The sequence below is a fragment of the Leucopleurus acutus genome (genome assembly GCF_964270905.1).
Source record: "Leucopleurus acutus genome assembly, chromosome: 5".
Classification (NCBI taxonomy): domain Eukaryota; kingdom Metazoa; phylum Chordata; class Mammalia; order Artiodactyla; family Delphinidae; genus Leucopleurus; species Leucopleurus acutus.
In genome coordinates, this window is record NC_139147.1 from 86,586,923 (window position 1) to 86,605,712 (window position 18,790).

At 35.6% G+C, this 18,790-nt stretch overlaps 2 protein-coding genes across 3 annotated transcripts in view; one reads left to right on the forward strand and one right to left on the reverse strand.

Moving 5' to 3' along the window:
• Positions 1 to 2,187, forward strand: part of CCDC39 (coiled-coil domain 39 molecular ruler complex subunit) — a gene marked incomplete at its 5' end in the record, with an annotated part of 45,981 nt that extends 43,794 nt beyond the window's left edge. Inside the window, 4 exons of the mRNA XM_082839720.1 lie at positions 233 to 373; positions 520 to 699; positions 837 to 922; positions 2,013 to 2,187. Of these exons, the coding sequence (XP_082695846.1) occupies positions 233 to 373; positions 520 to 699; positions 837 to 922; positions 2,013 to 2,166 (561 nt within the window). The 3' untranslated portion in view covers positions 2,167 to 2,187. The remainder of the gene's footprint in view (positions 1 to 232; positions 374 to 519; positions 700 to 836; positions 923 to 2,012) is intronic.
• Positions 2,188 to 5,388: 3,201 nt separating this feature from the next.
• On the reverse strand, positions 5,389 to 15,598 carry TTC14 (tetratricopeptide repeat domain 14). 2 transcript variants are annotated; one of them, XM_082839721.1, is made up of 12 exons: positions 15,303 to 15,598; positions 14,701 to 14,825; positions 14,402 to 14,601; positions 12,961 to 13,045; positions 12,733 to 12,862; positions 12,252 to 12,407; positions 11,811 to 11,882; positions 11,289 to 11,408; positions 11,062 to 11,184; positions 8,555 to 8,672; positions 7,518 to 7,627; positions 5,392 to 6,697 (listed from the first exon to the last, which is right to left on the reverse strand). In XM_082839721.1, the coding sequence occupies exons 1-12, from the start codon at positions 15,461 to 15,463 to the stop codon at positions 5,779 to 5,781; spliced, it is 2,319 nt and encodes a 772-aa protein (XP_082695847.1). In that variant the 5' UTR covers positions 15,464 to 15,598; the 3' UTR covers positions 5,392 to 5,778. The 2 variants fall into 2 exon arrangements, with proteins under 2 accessions (XP_082695848.1, XP_082695847.1); XM_082839722.1 differs by lacking the exon at positions 7,518 to 7,627 and having other exon boundaries at positions 5,389 to 6,690.
• Between the last annotated feature and the right edge of the window lie 3,192 nt (positions 15,599 to 18,790).

The window sequence follows — 18,790 nt, forward strand, 5'->3', positions numbered from 1 at the left end:
TTCAACAGTCATTGTTTGAATTGTTTATTTTTCTCCCAAATACCATAAAAATACTTTCCAGTGTAATTATATATAAAACTTAATCCATAAAGCCATTATACTTATTATCTACCAACAGAATGTACATTGTACACAAAAATAAATGAATCGAAATTAAATGAATACTTGGCAAGTTATAGAAGTTATTTCTGATCCTAACCAATAAGTATGTTAATACCTTTATTTTCTGCAGAGCATGGAAAATACTTTAGCAGTTATAGAACATTTAACAAATAATGTCAAAGAAAAAATATCAGAGAAGCAAGCTTACACACTTCAACTAAGGAAAGAAACTGAGGAGCAGAAGCCAAAATTAGAGAGAGTAACTAAACAGGTATTGATAACTTTTAAAAACTGACCTGTCATATTTATATTTTTTTGGAGTTCCAAATGGTAACCCCAAATCCTCCTTCACCCATTAAAAAATATTAAGTTCTAGAAAACAGGTTTAAGTAGTAACTGACTACTGTTGACCAACAGTGTGCAAAACTCATCAAGGAAATCCGTCTTTTGAAAGACACGAAAGATGAAACACTAGAAGAACAAGACATCAAACTTCGTGAAGTGAAACAGCTTCACAAGATCATTGATGAAATGTTAGTTGATGTCACAGAAGAAAATGCTGAGATTGGTATTATCCTTCAAACATACTTTCAACAGGTAATAAGAGTATCTTCTAGTTAAATGTATTTCTTAAACATTTCACAAAAAAATTTATGGTATTCATCATAAAGTGAAGTCTAATGAAAAATATTCTAAAATGCAGTGGTACTGACTGCTATTGACTATCCTTCCAGAGTGGTTTAGCACTACCTACGGCTAGTACTAAAGGGAGTCGTCACAGTTCTAGATCTCCTTCCCAGACTTCACTGGTATCAGCAAGGTAAGTGGAAGGAGAAAACACCGTCTCCTTACTTACTTACCTACAACTCTCACAGCTTCCATCCTAAGTGAACTCAGCTACTTCCACATGCTACAGCTATGGCATGTGTCAGTGTCACATATACAGAAAACAGCCAGCAGGGCAGGACTCTTTCCTTCTGACTTCTGGTGTTATTTTCATTTTGGCATAAGTGCTTTGTGACTAGCAGCTATCTCAGTAGGATAAAGCAGGGTGAGATTTTGGAGGGTACATTTAGCATGGTCATCCCTGAGTATGGGGAGAATTTATTAAACCATAAAAGGGCAACTTGGTTGTACAGACTTATTATTAAAATCCATTGTAAAATCTTCAGGAGTCAGAATTTTATTTATGCTGCTTAATTTTGCTAAAAAGGAAATTATTCTTTACTTCTGCAGTTTAGTTTTATACAGAATTCTATCATCAAGTAGACATTTTGTCAACACAGCAGCCATATTACTTTTCATTACTCTGCGAAGAGATGTCATGAAAGGATTTCCTAAGACAGTGCTTAAGTAAAACAAAACAAAAACACTTTCTATGTAAACACGGTGAGCAGCCACTTGAACATCCCAGTACTTTCATAAAAATATATATTTAAAAATCTTAGTATTTACAGTTGTATGGATAGTTACCACCACTTTATCCTGTCAATAGGCCCTTCACTTTCTTTTTGGTTTAAATTATATAACCTATCATATTAATTACTCTTGCCAGCACCCAACTTCCCATGCCTGTTTTTGTTACCTTTTGTTTAATGATTTTTGCAAACTTTTAATACCTAATGATTTTATCTCTAAATTGGTTATAGTTGAAAACATTTTTCATGTATCAATATATTTGTTGAACTATTTTTCTACTGGTTTGAAACTTTATCAGCTTTTCCTTTCTAAACTAATTTCTTGATATTACTAATGGTGATGCTTTTAAAATTATTAGCACTATTAATAGTATATCTTTTTTGATCTCTTTAATTACTTGTGGGATTATGGCATCTTTTGCCATTAATGAGGGGGTCTCTACTAAAATAAAAATTTTGAATTAAGTTACAGTAATTCTGGTTTTATTCTAGGTCATCTAAGAGTACAAGTACTTCTGCTTCTCAGACTTCAATTAAAGTATTAGAGCTGAACTTCCCAGCCTCTTCACTAACTGGCAGCACTTCTAGACCACCTAGTGCTAGCAGTGGCTCCAGTAATGGTAAAAGCAAAAAGAGCAGCAAATAAACATTTTAATCTCTCTTTTGAACAAATTGTAAACACAAAACCAAAAATCTCATAATTTAAAAATAGTATATCCCACTCTATGCTTTTGGGTGCCTTATACTGATATACAGGCCTACTGAAATAGTGTTAGAAATACAATATGACCAGACAAAAGTTTTATCCAGTGGAAAATATAAAAACTGTTAAAAAAAAAGTCAAGCTATTTGGGTCCAGATAAGCCAAAGAAATGTTTAATTTTCTTAGCTTTTTGCCTACTATTTTTTTTCACATAGAAGGAAAGCAGTAAGAACAGATTCTTAACAAGGATATGTGTTATACAAGCATAGGGTTATGATATTTTCCACTGTTATTTTGTTTGTTATATCTCTTTTACCCTGGAAGATCCTGAATTTAGGTTTTATTAAAAGAAACATACTTCCCAGACTTTGGGGGAAGAAAACTGTTAGCTTCTTCCTTTAGTATAATTAAAAAATTTTTAGTCAAAAAATGGCATTACCTCTCCCCTCCCCCCACCAAGAAAACAACTGATAGGAAAGAGAACCACTGTATCAATAAAAGTGCAGCTTAAATTTCTAGGAAGTAGTCCATTCTGATCTTGAAAGAAGTCAAACACATTAAAGATTTTGCTCTCAAGATACAACCAAGAATGTGTTTTCAAGATTTCCTTGATTTAATAAACAATTTAAAGAAAGCTAAGCGTAATTAGATTTGCAATAGGAATTCCATAAATTTGCAGTGCAGGTAGACTACCAGATTAAAAATGTTATTTCAGTCAATACTTTATCATAACATGTGCCCAACAGTTTGAACTCCTGAAGTATGACTATGATGTTATAAAACTGGTTTTCAAATAAATTTATCAGGATCTATGAACCTAAATGAGTATTGTCTCCTTCAAACCTTGGAAAAAAATATTTGTTATACAGACAATTGTCATTGTTTAGAACTGTCACTTGCAATTCCTTCTGAAAGGCAGTAGTGGTTTCTCCTGATCACTAGAATATTTTATTATCATTTTTAGTAATAGCCAGCAAAAGGCATAGCCAAGTCCAATGAATAAGATGGGTAAAAAGCTGAATATTGTTTCATAAAACACTGTTCTGCTAAGTGAGATTTATAAGATCTAAAAACTGATTGATCTTATGGTCACTTCAAATGTTCAGAGTTCTCATTCTCTGCCCTTTTTTACTTTGTAAATTACTTGGAAGTTGAAATATTAAACACTGTATTCTATGAAGGCAGGAATTGTATCTTACTAGTTCTCTGACCTTGGGAAAGTTACTTTATGCTTTTTTCCTCATTTGTAATATAAAGACAGTAAGAGTTATCTATATCAAAAGTTTATTGAAATAATCAGATAATATATACAAAGTGCACAGGGCCTGATACATCGGAATTGCACAGTAACTTCTACCTATTATTGAGTCACCAACCAAAGCCTAGCACAGTATTTGTGGAATGGTTAGGTTCTCAAGCCAGCATGCAAGTCTACATTTAACTCTTAAATAAAGTAATAGTTCCAAGTTCAGTGTAATAATGTTAAATGGTGAAACAAGGGATCAACCCTATTATCTCCAAATCTAGAGTTATCCTAACATTCACCTGCTGTGTTAGAAAGTCATCTACTTATGCAAACCAAGATATTGCCTGGGTACGTACAAACTATAGACATATAATGTTCAAGGAAAAAAAGTGCTGAAGATACCACTAGGGATTCTTCACAAGTAAATCTCCAATAATATATTTTTTTTCTGTGATGGGTTTCCTGAATATATCCTTATAAACTGTCTTATATAATCTGCTTAATATATCCCAGGAAAGAAGCTTTGGGGAAGATGGAATTTCTAAATTCAGGCAGGCTGTTGTATAAGATACTAACCTAATTTTTTGTAACTGAATGTAACATTAAGCCATAAAAACGCTCTGGAAAATGACAATGCTGGTTGATAGTGATGCTCAAAGAGATTTTATTAAATAAAGTGTGTGTAAAATCCTGAAGGTGTGCTAGCAATTCCTAAAGGTCAAGGCGTAGTATGTCAAAAGAGTTTCCACTCTAAAAACACCACTATGTAGGATTACATAGGGATGATACCAGAACTATTAATACACAGAAAGAACTAGGGACTCTTTTCAGATAAATTTCTTGGTGCAAAGACTAATGCCCAAGGGACTGACTGATTTCTACTGCCATTACCTATTGTTTTTGACCAGAGTTTCTTTTTCTGTTCCATTGCAAAACAAATTTTAGCTTTTTCATTAGGCTCCCATCACTGAAGTCTGAAGGTCACAAATAGTACACATCCAGTTATACTAACTTTTGGTATTTTACTGTTGGCAGAAACTCCAAGACAGAACCAGGACTGTCTTCTTCCTCTATCATTCTCTGTCACTTAGACCTTTGTAGATGGATACTCACTACCCTCCAACCCACCCATCCAGTGTCATCATGAGTTGGAAAGATTCTAAAGCCCATTATAAACACCTATGACTTCTATTTATATCTATCTCTATCCCTATTTATACTGTTTTCAATAATTCGGGGAGGATCCTTACGATCCAAGTCCATTCCTTCTTCAGCTCTAGTTGCTGAAATTTATTCTAAGCCCAGGCTCTGTCAGCCTAGTCATTTATTCAGACTCTAAGAAAGGAGGTATCAGAGGAGAGGTGTTAAGGAAGAAAAGCAGAAATGCAGGCCAGCTCTAGGCTATTCAGAAACAGGCCCAGTGCCTTCCCAACTGGACAGCTGCAATACTAGGACAGTTTCCTAACTTCCTTTCCCGTAGTAGAAGACCAGATTTATAGTGTGTTTCACTTGCCACTGCTGTTTTTGCTAAAAGAACTCTTTCCTACTCTGATCTATTTTTGCCTGGAATGTAGTCTCTTAGGGTCTTGCCAATATTTAAAGAAATTTCTTAGTGCTATATTGCTAGCAAGAAGGGGGGAGAAAAAGAGAAGTAAAATGGGCCCCTAGTCAACTTTCATGGCTTTATTCCTAAGATACCTGTTAAACAGCTGATACATAAACCATTTTAATTAAATCAGGGTTTAGAGGTCAATTAGACAAGACAGATAATCTACCATTTTAAGATAAAAGTTATGCAAAAAACATAATATTTAAAAATGAATATAAAATGGTACTTATGAAACATTCAAATATATTTGTTTCAAAAGTCAAGAGCTTTTAATTTAACAGAGGAGAGAATGAAATAAGTTTTGATAAAAACGATCCAAGTGTTCACTGCACAAATTTAATATTCTCTCAAACAGCAGGATAAGGTGGACCCAAGAAATTCTCACACACCATAATACAATGAAGAAACAATACTTTGAGAGTGTTATCTTCAGGTGAAGAAGTTTAAATCATCAGAGTAAGAAATAACTGTACATAAACATACACAAGAAAAGCCTGAAAAAAATCAAGCTATGAAAAGGGGACCTACAACTGAAACAAATATACTTTGAGGATCGCTATAAAAAGCACTTGATTTCTGTAGTCTCTACAAATAAAATAACTGCAGGAGCAGATATTTCTGCACTGGACTGTTATTACTAAAAGACCAAAACCTTTTATTAAAAGCCTTTAGTGTTAATGGTGCTGATCCCCTTGGCATATTAATTTTTTGGCTTATTTCCTTTTTCTTTCTCAAATGCAGCTATCTGATTAAATATATTGAGTAAATTTTGAGGTAAATTTTTTTTAACTCCACTTTCTGAATGCTCTTTGCTACTCAGTCCCTCTTTTGGAACCTCTGTTTTAATATCCTCCTCATAATTACCCTCTCTTTCATATTCTCCTTGATTTTTATTTAATTGATATCTTTGCTCATGTCTACTGAAATCACGTGATCCAGAATAAGTGTATTTTTTATATTTTTCAACTGACTTCCAAGAGTAGTCTGAGCTTGCTGGTGAAGTGGAATATCTCATGGAACCTGGCTCCCACCTTCTATAATGTTCTTTTCTTCCTTCTGTATCTTTCTCAAATCTTCTATAACCATAAATTTTTATCTTGTCCTCTGAATTCCTATAGAAGGAATCTGAGGAATCTCTTCTACTGGAAAAATGTCTTTCTGATTTATGTGGCTTTTCTGTTTTGCTACTACCTGTCTGAGTTTTATAGCTATTATAAAAATCTCTTGGATCTTCCGACCTACCTCCAAAATCATCCGGAATTTCAACTGAAGATGAAGAAAGAGGGCATCTATCTTTTTCTTTTACCTGTTTCTTTTGATATGGTAACCTATCCTGCTTTTCCAGTAGTTTTTCCACTTCTTGTTTTTGGTTAAGAAAAGATGCTGAAGTATTGGCTGGAACTGGGAAGCACTCATCTTTCTTATTCTGATCTACCTGATTTGAGGATGCCTTAGCTGAATGCCTTTTGGAACTTCGAGAAGACTCTGAGCGATTCCTCTTATGTTTCTTATGCCTTTTGTGACCAGAAGAGGAAGAGGATGAAGAAGAAGAAACTGATTCATCAGCAGAAGAAACACTTGAAGAGGAAGAAGTTGATTTTCTTCTTTTTTTCTTTAGCCTAAAAAAATGTAGTTAACTCATCAGATACGTTGAGTATAAAAGTGTTTAATTATCCATAAAGATTTTAGTTCTATTTTATTCTAAAGATTTTCATAAAAGTTGTGGCTTAGATAAGGAATTATAATAATAATCCTAGCTACCACAAGATCCAATTTTACCATGTCATGACTTTTGGAAAAAAATACTTGTGTAGACAGTTGTCACTGTAAGCAAATCCATCATTTCTGAAAGACACAGTGACATTTCCCATATTACCTTAAAAATTTAAGACCATATGAATACATAAAGGAGAGAATTGAGGTTTTATATTTGGCTACCTCTAGTTAATAGTTTTTCCACCTCAGTACTATTAACATTTTTGGCCAAATAATTCTTTGCTGGGAGGGTAGGGTGGTGGTGGGGGAATCCTACATCATTGTAGAAAGTTTAGCAGAATCCCTGACCTCTATCCTCTAGATGCCAACAGTACTCTACCAGTTATGACAACCAAAAATGTCCTCTGGGGGACAAAACCGCTCCCAGTTGAAAATTACTGCTCTAGTTCTAAAAAAATTTCTCCCTAAAATACAGATAATTAAAATGACTTACATATTTTAATTCTAAGATTAAATTTTTCTTTTTTTTTTGCAGAATTCTAGCCTTCCATTCCACTTTGCTTTATCTCTTTTATAGAAAAATTTATGGTATACATACTTGCTAAGAATCATTGATTACAACTTGAAACACTTTTATGTTTTACTTACTTTACCTCCCATATGGCACTTTGGTTCAACTCAGTACTTACTTTAAGTTTAAGAATACTGAATATCATAGTTTACCTTTTCTCCTCTTTTAAAAGCTTACGTAACTTTTCTGCACTTGTTTCTATTTTCCTTGTTTTCTGCTTTTCTTCCTTTTCAGCTTGTTTTTCTCTTAATTCCAAAGATTTCTTTTACAACCCAGATATCGGAAAAAACCACACGTTAAAAATAGCAGAACATATAAAACCCAGTTTTCAAAAGACCAACCCCCCAACCAGAAACCAAATGTGGTATACCCAAATCACCATATATCCAGCATTAAACAAATATTTTTAACATATAAAAATTAATCACACACGTGTTTGGCATTAATCATTGGAACAGCCAGAACAGTATTGAGGACCAATTGCAGTTGGTATTCCATGAAAAAAGGGGAAGCCATTGCATCGAAACCCATGACCCAGAGTGCAAGAAAGGGAAAAAATAAAATACATGAAAAATTATTAAAAAACATTAAAAATTTAAACAGGACACAAATTTTATAAATAAAATTCAAATAAAGAAATTCCATTAAGATGAATTGAGGGGGAAATCACCATGTTCAAATACAAACCATTTATAAAATAGCACAGCCCAGTTGGATGCATGATTATATAAGAAATCATTTTCCAGTTTGAGGATGGGGATGAGCAGCACCAGATGTCACAGACACAGCAGCAATGGTCCAATTCAGAAGAAAATGCATGAGAAAACATCATCATCAGTATTACAGGAAAAGACAGTTTAAAATATTTCTCAAAAAGGTTTTTTAAAATTGGCTCAATTACAGTAACAATACTGAATTCTGTAACCACCAGGAAAGCTCACTACAAGGACAGTTCTCAAATCCACATACCAAATTTAGGCAATGGGAATCTTCTCACAGGGCTATTTTTACTTTTGAGTATTAACAAAACTATGAAGCAATGTCAAACCCAATTAAGAAAAGCTATTATCTAAAAAACTTTTCATAATGCCTTAATTAAATGATCTAGAATAGTTTTCCCTAGAAAAAAGTTAAGTTTTGGCATTAATTTCAAATCTCATTATATTTCTAAGAGGAAATAAAGAATCACCTGCATATATTTATGAAGCTTCTGCAAAGCATCCTCTGCATCTTTAAAAGTTTCATCCAAAGCCAAAGCTTTCTTATAGTAACTTTCAGCATTTAAAAACTTTTCTTCTTCTTCTAACCTAAATCAGAAAGGAAAATTTAGCTTTTTTTGGGTAAAAATTAGAAGTCCTCAAATATGCATATAGGGCAGAGGCGTATATGAGAGAATTTATTAGGGGAAAAACCACGTTCAGCAAATTATTTTCTTTTTTTAAATAAATTAATTTATTTATTTTACTTTTGACTGTGTTGGGTCTTCATTGCTGTGTCGGGCTTTCTCTAGTTGCGGTGAGCAGGGGCTACTCTTTGTTGCAGTGCATGGGCTTCTCATCGTGGTGGCTTTGTTGCAGAGCACGGGCTCTAGGCTCGCAGGCTCTAGAGTGCAGGCTCAGTAGTTGTGGCGCACGGGCTTAGTTGCTCCGCGGCATGTGGGATCTTCCTGGACCAGGGCTTGAACCCATGTCCCCTGCATTGGCAGGTGGATTCTTAATCACCGAGCCACCAGGGAAGCCCAGCAAATTATTTTCAAATTGAACAATACTTAAATATTGTGCTTTTACAGCTATTTTTTTTTTGGTAAAAAGACAATATAAAACCACATAAAACAAATCAGAAAAACTGAACTCAAAGATACAGAGAACAGATTGGTGGTTGCCAGACGTGGGGGTGGGGGGGTGGGGGCAAAGTAGGTGAAGGTGGTTTATCTTATAAACTTCCAGTTATAAGATAAAGTCCTGGGGATGTAATGTACATCATGGTGATTATAGTTAATACTATATTGTATATTTGAAAGTTGCAAAGAGAGTACATCTTAAAGTTCTCATCACAAGAAAAAAAAATTTAACTATGTATGATGATGGAAGTTAACCAGACTTACTGTGGTCAATACTTCATGATATTTACATATATCTAATCACATTAATGCACATAACCTGAAACTAATATAAAGTTATATGTTAATTATATCTTAATTAAACAAACAAAAATACGAATAGGAATCTATTACTGATAACTAAAGCCATACTGTAGGTCAAGCATTGGCATTTTAGTATAATACGTGAAAACACATGATCAACTGATATCCTCTGTAAATTTATTATGATCTTGAGCTTTAGTACAGAATTATATAGGCTGGCTTTTCCTAGTAATTTATGAAGAATTTTCCTTTCTACAGAAAAATTTTCCCAGAAAATTCACTGCTAAAGTTGGAAATACCAAGGCATATGTGTATATCACAACCAGCCTGTAGACAGGATAATTATTAGATGATGTTCACAAGTCTATGTTGTGAAAAATGAGAATTAGAAAGTTTAGATACACAGCAGTGAAAGGGTTTTGCAAAATATTTTCAGGTTTTGGAAAGTAGGAAAAAGTAATTACTATAAAACAAATTTAAAAACCAGTGGGTTCAATGGAATCACTCGTGTCAGACTGGATGAGGGGAGTAAGGGACCAAAGACGATCAACATTTTTGGCCTGGATGATGGAATAGATGGTGTTGTCATTCACTGAGCTAAAAATCACCAATATGTGAAAAATGAGACAACCACATTTAAGTAGGTATTAGCTTATGTACCTAGTGAGAAAGTAAAAAGCTGCTCCAAACACTTGGATCCAACTAGAAGTTCGTTATCAGTTAAAAACAAATATTACAAAATTTCATTTATATGGAGTTCTGGAATGATCATACAAACTGTAATGATCAGGCAAATTCATGAAACAGAAAAGAGATGATTCTATTTAAAAAATTAACAGCAAAAAAAATGCTATTAATCATAAACTGGTCTTTAATTATTAAAGCAGACTGTTAGCAAATTATTTATATTTAAAGTATTATGTTTCTTCAAAATATTTTATAAATTAGACTAGTCTATTAGTCATTAAATATTTATGATAAATCTACTATGCCAAGTATTATGCCAGTATCTCAGGACAGTAAGATAGGTTATAGGGTTTGTTCTTAATGTTTTGCTCTTCGTTTAATCTAAGTTTTGTGGATTTCACTGGACAAAGTAGAGCAATAAGCTGAATACAACAGTGAAATCTAATTCACAATTAACTATAGAGTTCTCAACTTATATTTCTGGCATTATAATTACTAAAATGATGAAATGAATTAGAAATTTCTGTCTATTAAACAAAAACTTCTAGTGTATGTCCAGGAAAAGAATATTTACCTAATTTCTTGTATCTTTACATTTATATTTCTGTGTAATGAAAATATTCAGAAAAGTGAAGTCAAGACACTAAAATATCTCCAATCTTAAAGAACCTAAGTAATAAGGAAAAAAAGAACTAGAAAATGTATAGAGGACTATATTTAAAAAACATTTTCAACCAAAATTGAAACTAAGAGTGTCTGAACTGAGTTAGAGATTTCCTATTGCTATTTCCTTATGTTAAGTTCAAGATTTTATAGTAGCTGGTTGAATATTAGATCTCTGCTGTTTAACAAAATCTGACACTTACTGCCCTCCTCTTTCTACAAGGGTCTGGCAGAGGTATTTTCTTGCATTCCTGTGAGTTGGACAGTTTTCCAATGCAAGCTCAAAATCTTCTATTGCTTTGTTCAGACTTCCTTTTGTTGCATATCTATAGATAGGAGACAAAATTAGAGGAATTTATTTTGTGAGCTATTCATAAATCTTATACACATTTACCTTGTAAATATTCCTTAAAACCCATTATCCACTTACAATGCTCCACGAGCTACCAAAGCTTCCACATTTTGTTTATCTATTTCCAGAGCCTTATTGTATTCATTCATAGCATCCACATGGCGTCCAACCTTAAAATAATCAACTCCAATCTTCACACTAAAAAGATGTTTGTAAAGCATACATAACAAATATTTCACAGAATATCCAAACAAAATGTCAGCACGAATAAAATTTTAAAGCAAATCAAATTTGGTTAATAGTCTTTGATATTCTCAATATAACTAAGAAGTATTGTCTTTGGATAATTTCATAACAAATACTTATGAAATCCAGATATCGATATACTAATTCCTTTTTAAAAAAGTTAAAAATATTGGCTAAAACTTAAATCTTTAAAGTTTACAACATAACACCATTTACACCTTTAAAAAAGCTAATGTCAAAAAGGTATCATTTAAATTCATTTATAAACAAATTTGGTCTTAAAGATGACATAAGCATGCTTGCCTTAACCTAACCTTTTAGACTAATGTAAGTGTTGAAAGACAGTCTTCATACCATTTTAAAGCCCAAGATGCAGACTGCTTCTTTCTTAATGCAGAAGCAAAATCGTCTTCAGAGAAATTTTTGCTATTAAAGAAAATAAAAGTCAAACTGTAAATACTTTTTAGGGTAACTATATCTCTCCACCTGACAGATAAAAACTGAATCCCAAGCAAGCAATTTGTATTTTATTTACAAAGCAAAATTCTTGAACTCTCAGGAATGACTATTATTGTTAAATATTATTTTTTTCTGCATCTTTTTCTGCATCTATCTGGTCACATGGCACACATCAATCACTGATAAAAGACTCCATTCCAAAAAGAGGGGATCACCTAGTTCATTCAAACATTGGCAGCAAGCTTAGGATAATTGAGTATTTTCTTCAGTTATGCAGCTTTTGACTTCAGCACCACTGACCTCACCACTTAATATAATAATACTGATTTACTATACCTTTGCAGGCCTCGCATTAAAGATGGTGGATTAGATTCATCTATTCCTAGTTTTCCTAAAAGGAATTCAACTACTCCTGGATTAACAAATCCCAAAGAACTCTGCATGATATTCTCATAGGAGTCTGAAGAATTGCTATTTAGTTCAACGCTTCTCCTTAAAAAAAAAAAAAAAAAAAAAAGTCACAACAAAAATATAAAAATGATTAACATGATTAGCATGTCCCATTTTAATTAAGGAAATAACATTATCACATGGGATTTAAATACTCAAACCATTTTTGTACATGAAGGTGTGGCAATAATGACTTGGTTCCTTTTGCCAAGTTTGAAGAAATTTAAGGGTTATAAAAATAAAATTAGCATATTTTGAAATAAGAGAAACTACAATTCTACTTTGTTAGAAGTTGGGCAAAATTTGCTATTTTTTAGCAAAGAAATTGTTTTCCAATTAACTTGTTGAGACAATGTGGATAAATTACCTGTAGTACAAAGGAAGTTCTTCGGAACTAATTACACCTAATTTAATACCAGATAGGTGTGGTGGAAGAGATGAGCTATATAGAGATACAGCAAGCTTTTCATGATATCTGTCAATATCCTTGATTCCAGCTTAAAAAATAAGAAAATTGAGTTGATTAACAAGGCAATGCAAACTAACATAAATATGACAACTGTTACTTTTTTATTAATATGATGAAACTGATTACCTCGAACAATGTCACCAGTTTGGTAATATGATAAAGGATCCCCATGGTTACTGAGAGAAGGCACGTCTCTTAGTGGACAGAGAGCCTGCAATGAGAAGTATTGTAAAACACCAGACATTCTATTCTTTGGTGAGAAGTGTCTTCTTTTATTCTAGCTGTTCAGTATAAACAGCTAATAGCTGACAGGAACATTAAGAAAACAACTAGCACCCTAGAGTCTAAATTTAAATAAGGACTTTAATAATTTCTGTGCCTAAACATAATAAAACAAGTTTTCTGGTTCAGGTCAAAAACTAAAATCTCATGAAATTTGCAATTAGTTTTAGAAACCACATATAAGTATGGATGATGAAACAAAAAATTATTTTGTGCTTGTTAAATATAAAACTAAAAGCTTGTCCAGAAAGTAGACCGGCTTCATTGCCCAATCGGGTCTGTCCTAAGCTCTTGGCCGTACATCCTCCGAAAGAAAGTTTTAACCAAGGATTCCCTCATTCCCCTGTCTGTAGGTGGAGGGCGCAGAAACTTAAAAAGGGACAGCCGCGGCAGATACACAAGTCCAAGGAATTTTAGCTAAAGAATCCGCGCCTCTGAGTTCCAAAGAAAATGAAATGTGAATTCTTCAAAGTTTAGGTCTGTTATCCAGTTTGTGATACCTTCTGCTTTGCTTCCCTTTCTACCTGCCTTAACACACAGTAAATATCTAACCTTTTAAATTAAAGTGACATACTATTTCAAATTTAGGTCTATTCACCTTGGGCAAAGCATTTTTTTTTTTTTTTTTTGCGGTACGCGGGCCTCTCACTGTTGTGGCCTCTCCCGTTGCGGAGCACAGGCTCCGGACGCGCAGGCGGGCCCAGCCGCTCCGCGGCATGTGGGATCTTCCCGGACCGGGGCACGAACCCGTGTCCCCCGCATCGGCAGGCGGACTATCAACCACTGAGCCACCAGGGAAGCCCAGGGCAAAGCATCTTATAATGTACAAACCACTTAATTTAATTATTGTAAATGCATATTGAATAAATAATTTGTTTCTAAATTATCCACATACAAGTATCTAATACTAAATAATTAAAGACATGTTCAACTAGAAGAAATAACCCCAGTCTACTAATCAATCTCACCATCTCCACTGATATCTCTTTGAGTGTTTAAAAAAGGACCCCACCCCTGCCACCCAAAGGGAGCAAAACCCCCCAAAACTAGAAATGGTGCCGGAAACTGTAAGTAACTCTATTACTGCTGATTATTTTTTAAAAAGAAAAGGTGCTTTATATTTATACTTTTTACTTAATACTTATTTATTTAATTAATTAATTCTCAAAACTATGTCTGTAGGGTACACTTAATTACAACTGGATGCAAAGACATAAGTTTTGCATTGAGATGACATTTTATCCAAAACAGAAACAATCAAATAACTGAAAAGTGAATAACTTACTGTGATTTCTAAGTGGGATATATCTCTCATAATGCCACTGCCTAAACAAATCAACACCATGAAAAACCCAAATTCCCGAATGGAACTAATTCTTCCAATCACTATATCACCACGCTCAATATCTCGAAAAAAGAGCTCTCTCCGGTCCATACTAGGTATCTCCATGAATTGCTCTAAAGGTGGCATGACTGCATAACGCTCTGAAAAAATAATTAACAAAATTACTAACAATAGTTTTGTGTTCATCTGAAGTGCTGTTAAACCAAACCGCAATCAAACAACTTTAAGATTAAACTCACCTTCATCGTCTTCATTAACTTCAGAAGTTGTAGGTGCATCTGATTTCCAGGAAACTGCAAAAAGCAGATCCGCTTTTTTGGAAATGAATTTTTGTATTTCAATGTTTTCAACTTTCTTCTCTTTTCTTAAAAAGAAACAAAATTTATGAAAACTGGTTTACCTGCAAAACCTTTTAGTAAGTCCAAGCTTCTGCTCAGGGCTTTTTCATCGCCCAATCGGGTCCGTCCTAAGCTCTTGGCCGTACATCCTCCGAAAAAAAGTTTTAACCAAGGATTCCCTCATTCGCCGGTCTGTAGGTGGAGGGCGCGGAAACTTAAAAAGAGACAGCCGCGGCAGATACACAAGCCCAAGGGATTTTAGCTAAAGAATCCGCGCCTCTGGTAGTGCAGTACCAGATTTAAAAAGTTCAGCCCGCATCCTGCATTGCCCTCACACCAGGAGTGGGCACCCTCCTCCATCCTGCCCTCGGAACTAGCGCCGCAGTTCTCACGGGCTCACGGCCTCGGCTCTGCTCCTTCAGGACTCAGCCGCCCAACTGCGGTAGTGGAGCCCGCAGCTGCCTCCCCTCCCCCGTCTCGCAGCGGCGCCGCCGTCCCATTACCTGCCCTGTAACTGCTGCTGGGGCGGCGGGCCCCGGGCAGGCTCGACCACCGACCCCAGGAGGCTCCGGAAGTGCGGATTGTCCTGCTGTTCGCTCCTGAGCAGGGAGAGCAATGACGGCCCGTGGAAATTCAGTGACTGCCGCATAAGGTCCCGGTCCATGGCTAGAGACTGACGGGCCCAACGACCGGGCGTTGCCAGCCCCCCGTCCCGTGCCCACTACTTCAGCCCGATGGTCCGGGAGACTGAGGAAGCAGCCAGGAAGCCGCCGGAAGCAGACACCCACACACTTCCCCACAGGAGCCTCCCGGAAGTGTTCTGGAGCCGCCCCCAGCGGCAGTGCCGCGGAGCTCAGCCTTAGTCTCGCGGAGCTCAGCCTTAGTCTCGCGAAATTGAGCGAGGTTACGGAAGCCGAAAGGATTGGGCCAAGCTTTTCTGGAGCTAAGGGAAGACTGCGGATTTGAGGTAGTGATGTGTGTAGCAAGTTTGCTTTGTAAAATTTCCGAGGTATTAGTACATTGAAATGGCCCGAGCTCTAATCTGTGGTAGATAATAATTCATCCTCTTATTTAGCGAGGCACTTCAAAGTGCGAGTGTTAGGAGGAGAACTCCAAACGGGTTACAAAGTTTCTTCCCTCGATGTATTCGCTGCATAAGTCACTACCTGCGCCTCAGGCATAATCACGTTAAAACAACTGATCTGGGAGATTTCCTGATAGGCTAAAGGGCAGAAGAAAGGCAGGACACTAACATTTACTAAACTCTGGAGCTGTGTTCTCTAGCCATACCCTGTTCACTATTAGTGCTTTTAGAGTTAAAACCAGAATGGCCTTAATGCCTACATGTACGCATATATACAGTCTTTTTTATTTCTTCAGTTTAAGTGGTTTCTCAAAATTTAGTGCCCATAAGGTTTACTGTATAGTGTGTACACTAAAGTCAATATGCTATACTTAGGGGTAATTAAAGTGATTTTTCAGAGGTAATTGTGACAGGCTTCCCCCCCCCCCCACCTTACTTGCTGACTTGGGAACCTAACCACTGTACCTCATCGTACTCTCATTTTGGAGATTGAGGAAACAGGCCCAGAGACTCTCAATATATATGCTCAATATCACCAGCTGGCAAAAGGCTAGTTTGTATTTCAACCTACGACGGAATAGATCTTCACTGACAGAGTTGCTGGAGGAAATATTTTTATCATATAGAAGGTCTAACTTTAATATTGAAATAATGTGGCTTTGTTTTATTACAATATATTAAAGTCTGTATTACTTAAGTTGTGTAGTTTAGCCTAGTCCTCTTGAACAAAAATAAATAGCAGTTATTCTGTCACCTTCTGCAGCTTTGCATATTTGGGGAGATTAGTTTGCCTTTCGTTGTCTCCCCACCCAGCCAAAGTATAGTGAATGCCTTCACACTATTTTGGTTTACAATTACAGGTGTATTTGAATTCATTTTCTGCTGGGATAGGTACCTTTGACTTTAAAGCGGACAGGGTATGGGATCTTTGAGGTAGGACTGGAGGGAGTGAGGAGAGAAAGTGAAGAACTAGTTTTGCTTCTTATCTTGGAGAAACCAGTCTCACAGATGGAGCTTCTCAAGGTGGACATAGAAAGAAGACACTTTTATTTTCACTTCTTGATTTAAGTTTTTTGGTTACTGGTTTGACTGTTAAAAGTATTTAAAAAATATTTTCCAAGTAATTTTTCCACATTAAGCAGTACGAGTGATTAAGTGAATATATGGGAGGTAAGAGAGGGCAGGGCATTCAAGACAATCATATCTTTGGTGTCTTCACCCTGGGCCTATTTTTACTGTGATGTCAAATTCCATTTCTAAATAAACATATATGTACATCTTTTAACAAATGCTCTCTAGGCCCTGGAGATATAAAGATAAACAGAACAAAACAAAACAAAAAAACCCTGGTTCTTGGCTGGCACACAGTTCAATGGAGGAGTAGACATAAGAAGAAACAAATATGGCACAGTGGTAAGTACTATTGTTGTGGATACCTGCTATGTGTCTGCTTAGTTCCCCCTTTTTTTTCTGGGAGATGAAGTAGTGGGAACTGATGAAGGTAAGAGAGAAGAGGAGGAGGCAAGTATGTGCACTTCAGGATGAGGGAGCAATAGGATTAGAGGAGTAGAGATATGAAAAAGCAAAATGCTTTCTGGAGACTGCAAGATTGAAATTGAGTTAGGTAGGGATATTTTAGTTACGGACATTTTGGTTGTTTAAGTGTGTCGTTTCAGGTATTTTTCCTATAACGAGGCCACTTGGTTTCATTCATAAGTATGAGGTGCAAGAGGTTTAGATTACAGCTTTGTTACCGTATAAGGTAGCTTTGTTCTATTCAAAGTTCTATTCGAGGGACTTCCCTGGCAGTCCAGTGGTAAGACTCTGAGCTTCCAGTGCAGAGGACACGGGTTTGATCCCTGGTCAGGGAACTAAGATCCTACATGCCTTGTGGCACAGCCCAAAAAAAACCAAAACTAAACACCCTCTCCCCAAAAAATCCCAAACTTCTATTCAAAGTCCCCCTAAATTGACTCAAGAAAGAGTGAAGAAGACTAAATGGAAAGTATGGCTAGACCAGCCAAAAATCCATCCTCGTTATTAAAGAAATAATTTAAACTACAAACCCTTGTGATGAGGGCTGGTACATCTTCATTCATTCAGTAATCTTTGTTTCCACCACCTTCTCTTTTCATTTTTTTCTATCACAGACCAAGACATCTCTTTAAGAAAAACATTGCTAGTCTAGTATTTATCCACTTGAGTGTGCTCTAAGATCATTATGTGTATCAGATTTTCTACCCTTTACCAGAAAACCAACTGCCAATTAAACAAAGATTCAGGGATGGGAAACTGTGACCTATCATATAAAGTCATTTTAAGATAGTTGTGTCTCTTAACACCTTCTCCATTTTTTAATTACTGGTAAATGTTTTGAGGATATTATTTTAATGTAAATCAGCTCATATATCATTGTCTAGGATTGATTAGCTCAGTCATTTTGAATTACTTTTTCCAAGAGGAAAGATCATTGGTTTTAGTTCCAGTCTGGGCTGGTTAGATTGAACAGACCCATGGGTGAATACTGCACAACTCCAGGGAAGGGTGGTGGTGGTGGTACTGATGCATTTACATCATAATCCATGTACAATACACATGGCACTTGCAGAGATGTGCATGCAGTGCTTGACCATACACAGTGGCCACCTGCATTGCTATTCTCAGCCAGCTATTTATCCATGTTTGTTTACAAAAAGGACTTGGAAATAGAATGAGGATATTTAAGAAAAAATCCATCATGATTGTTGAAAAAACAAACCAGTTGAAAGATGTGTAGAATACTTGCATGGAATAGATAGGTCAGTATGCTTACTCTCAGGTACTTTGTCATGACTGCTTATAAAGATACATGCACACACACACACACTTCTTAGATTCTCATTTTGTGGCAGTTTCTCAGAATACTGT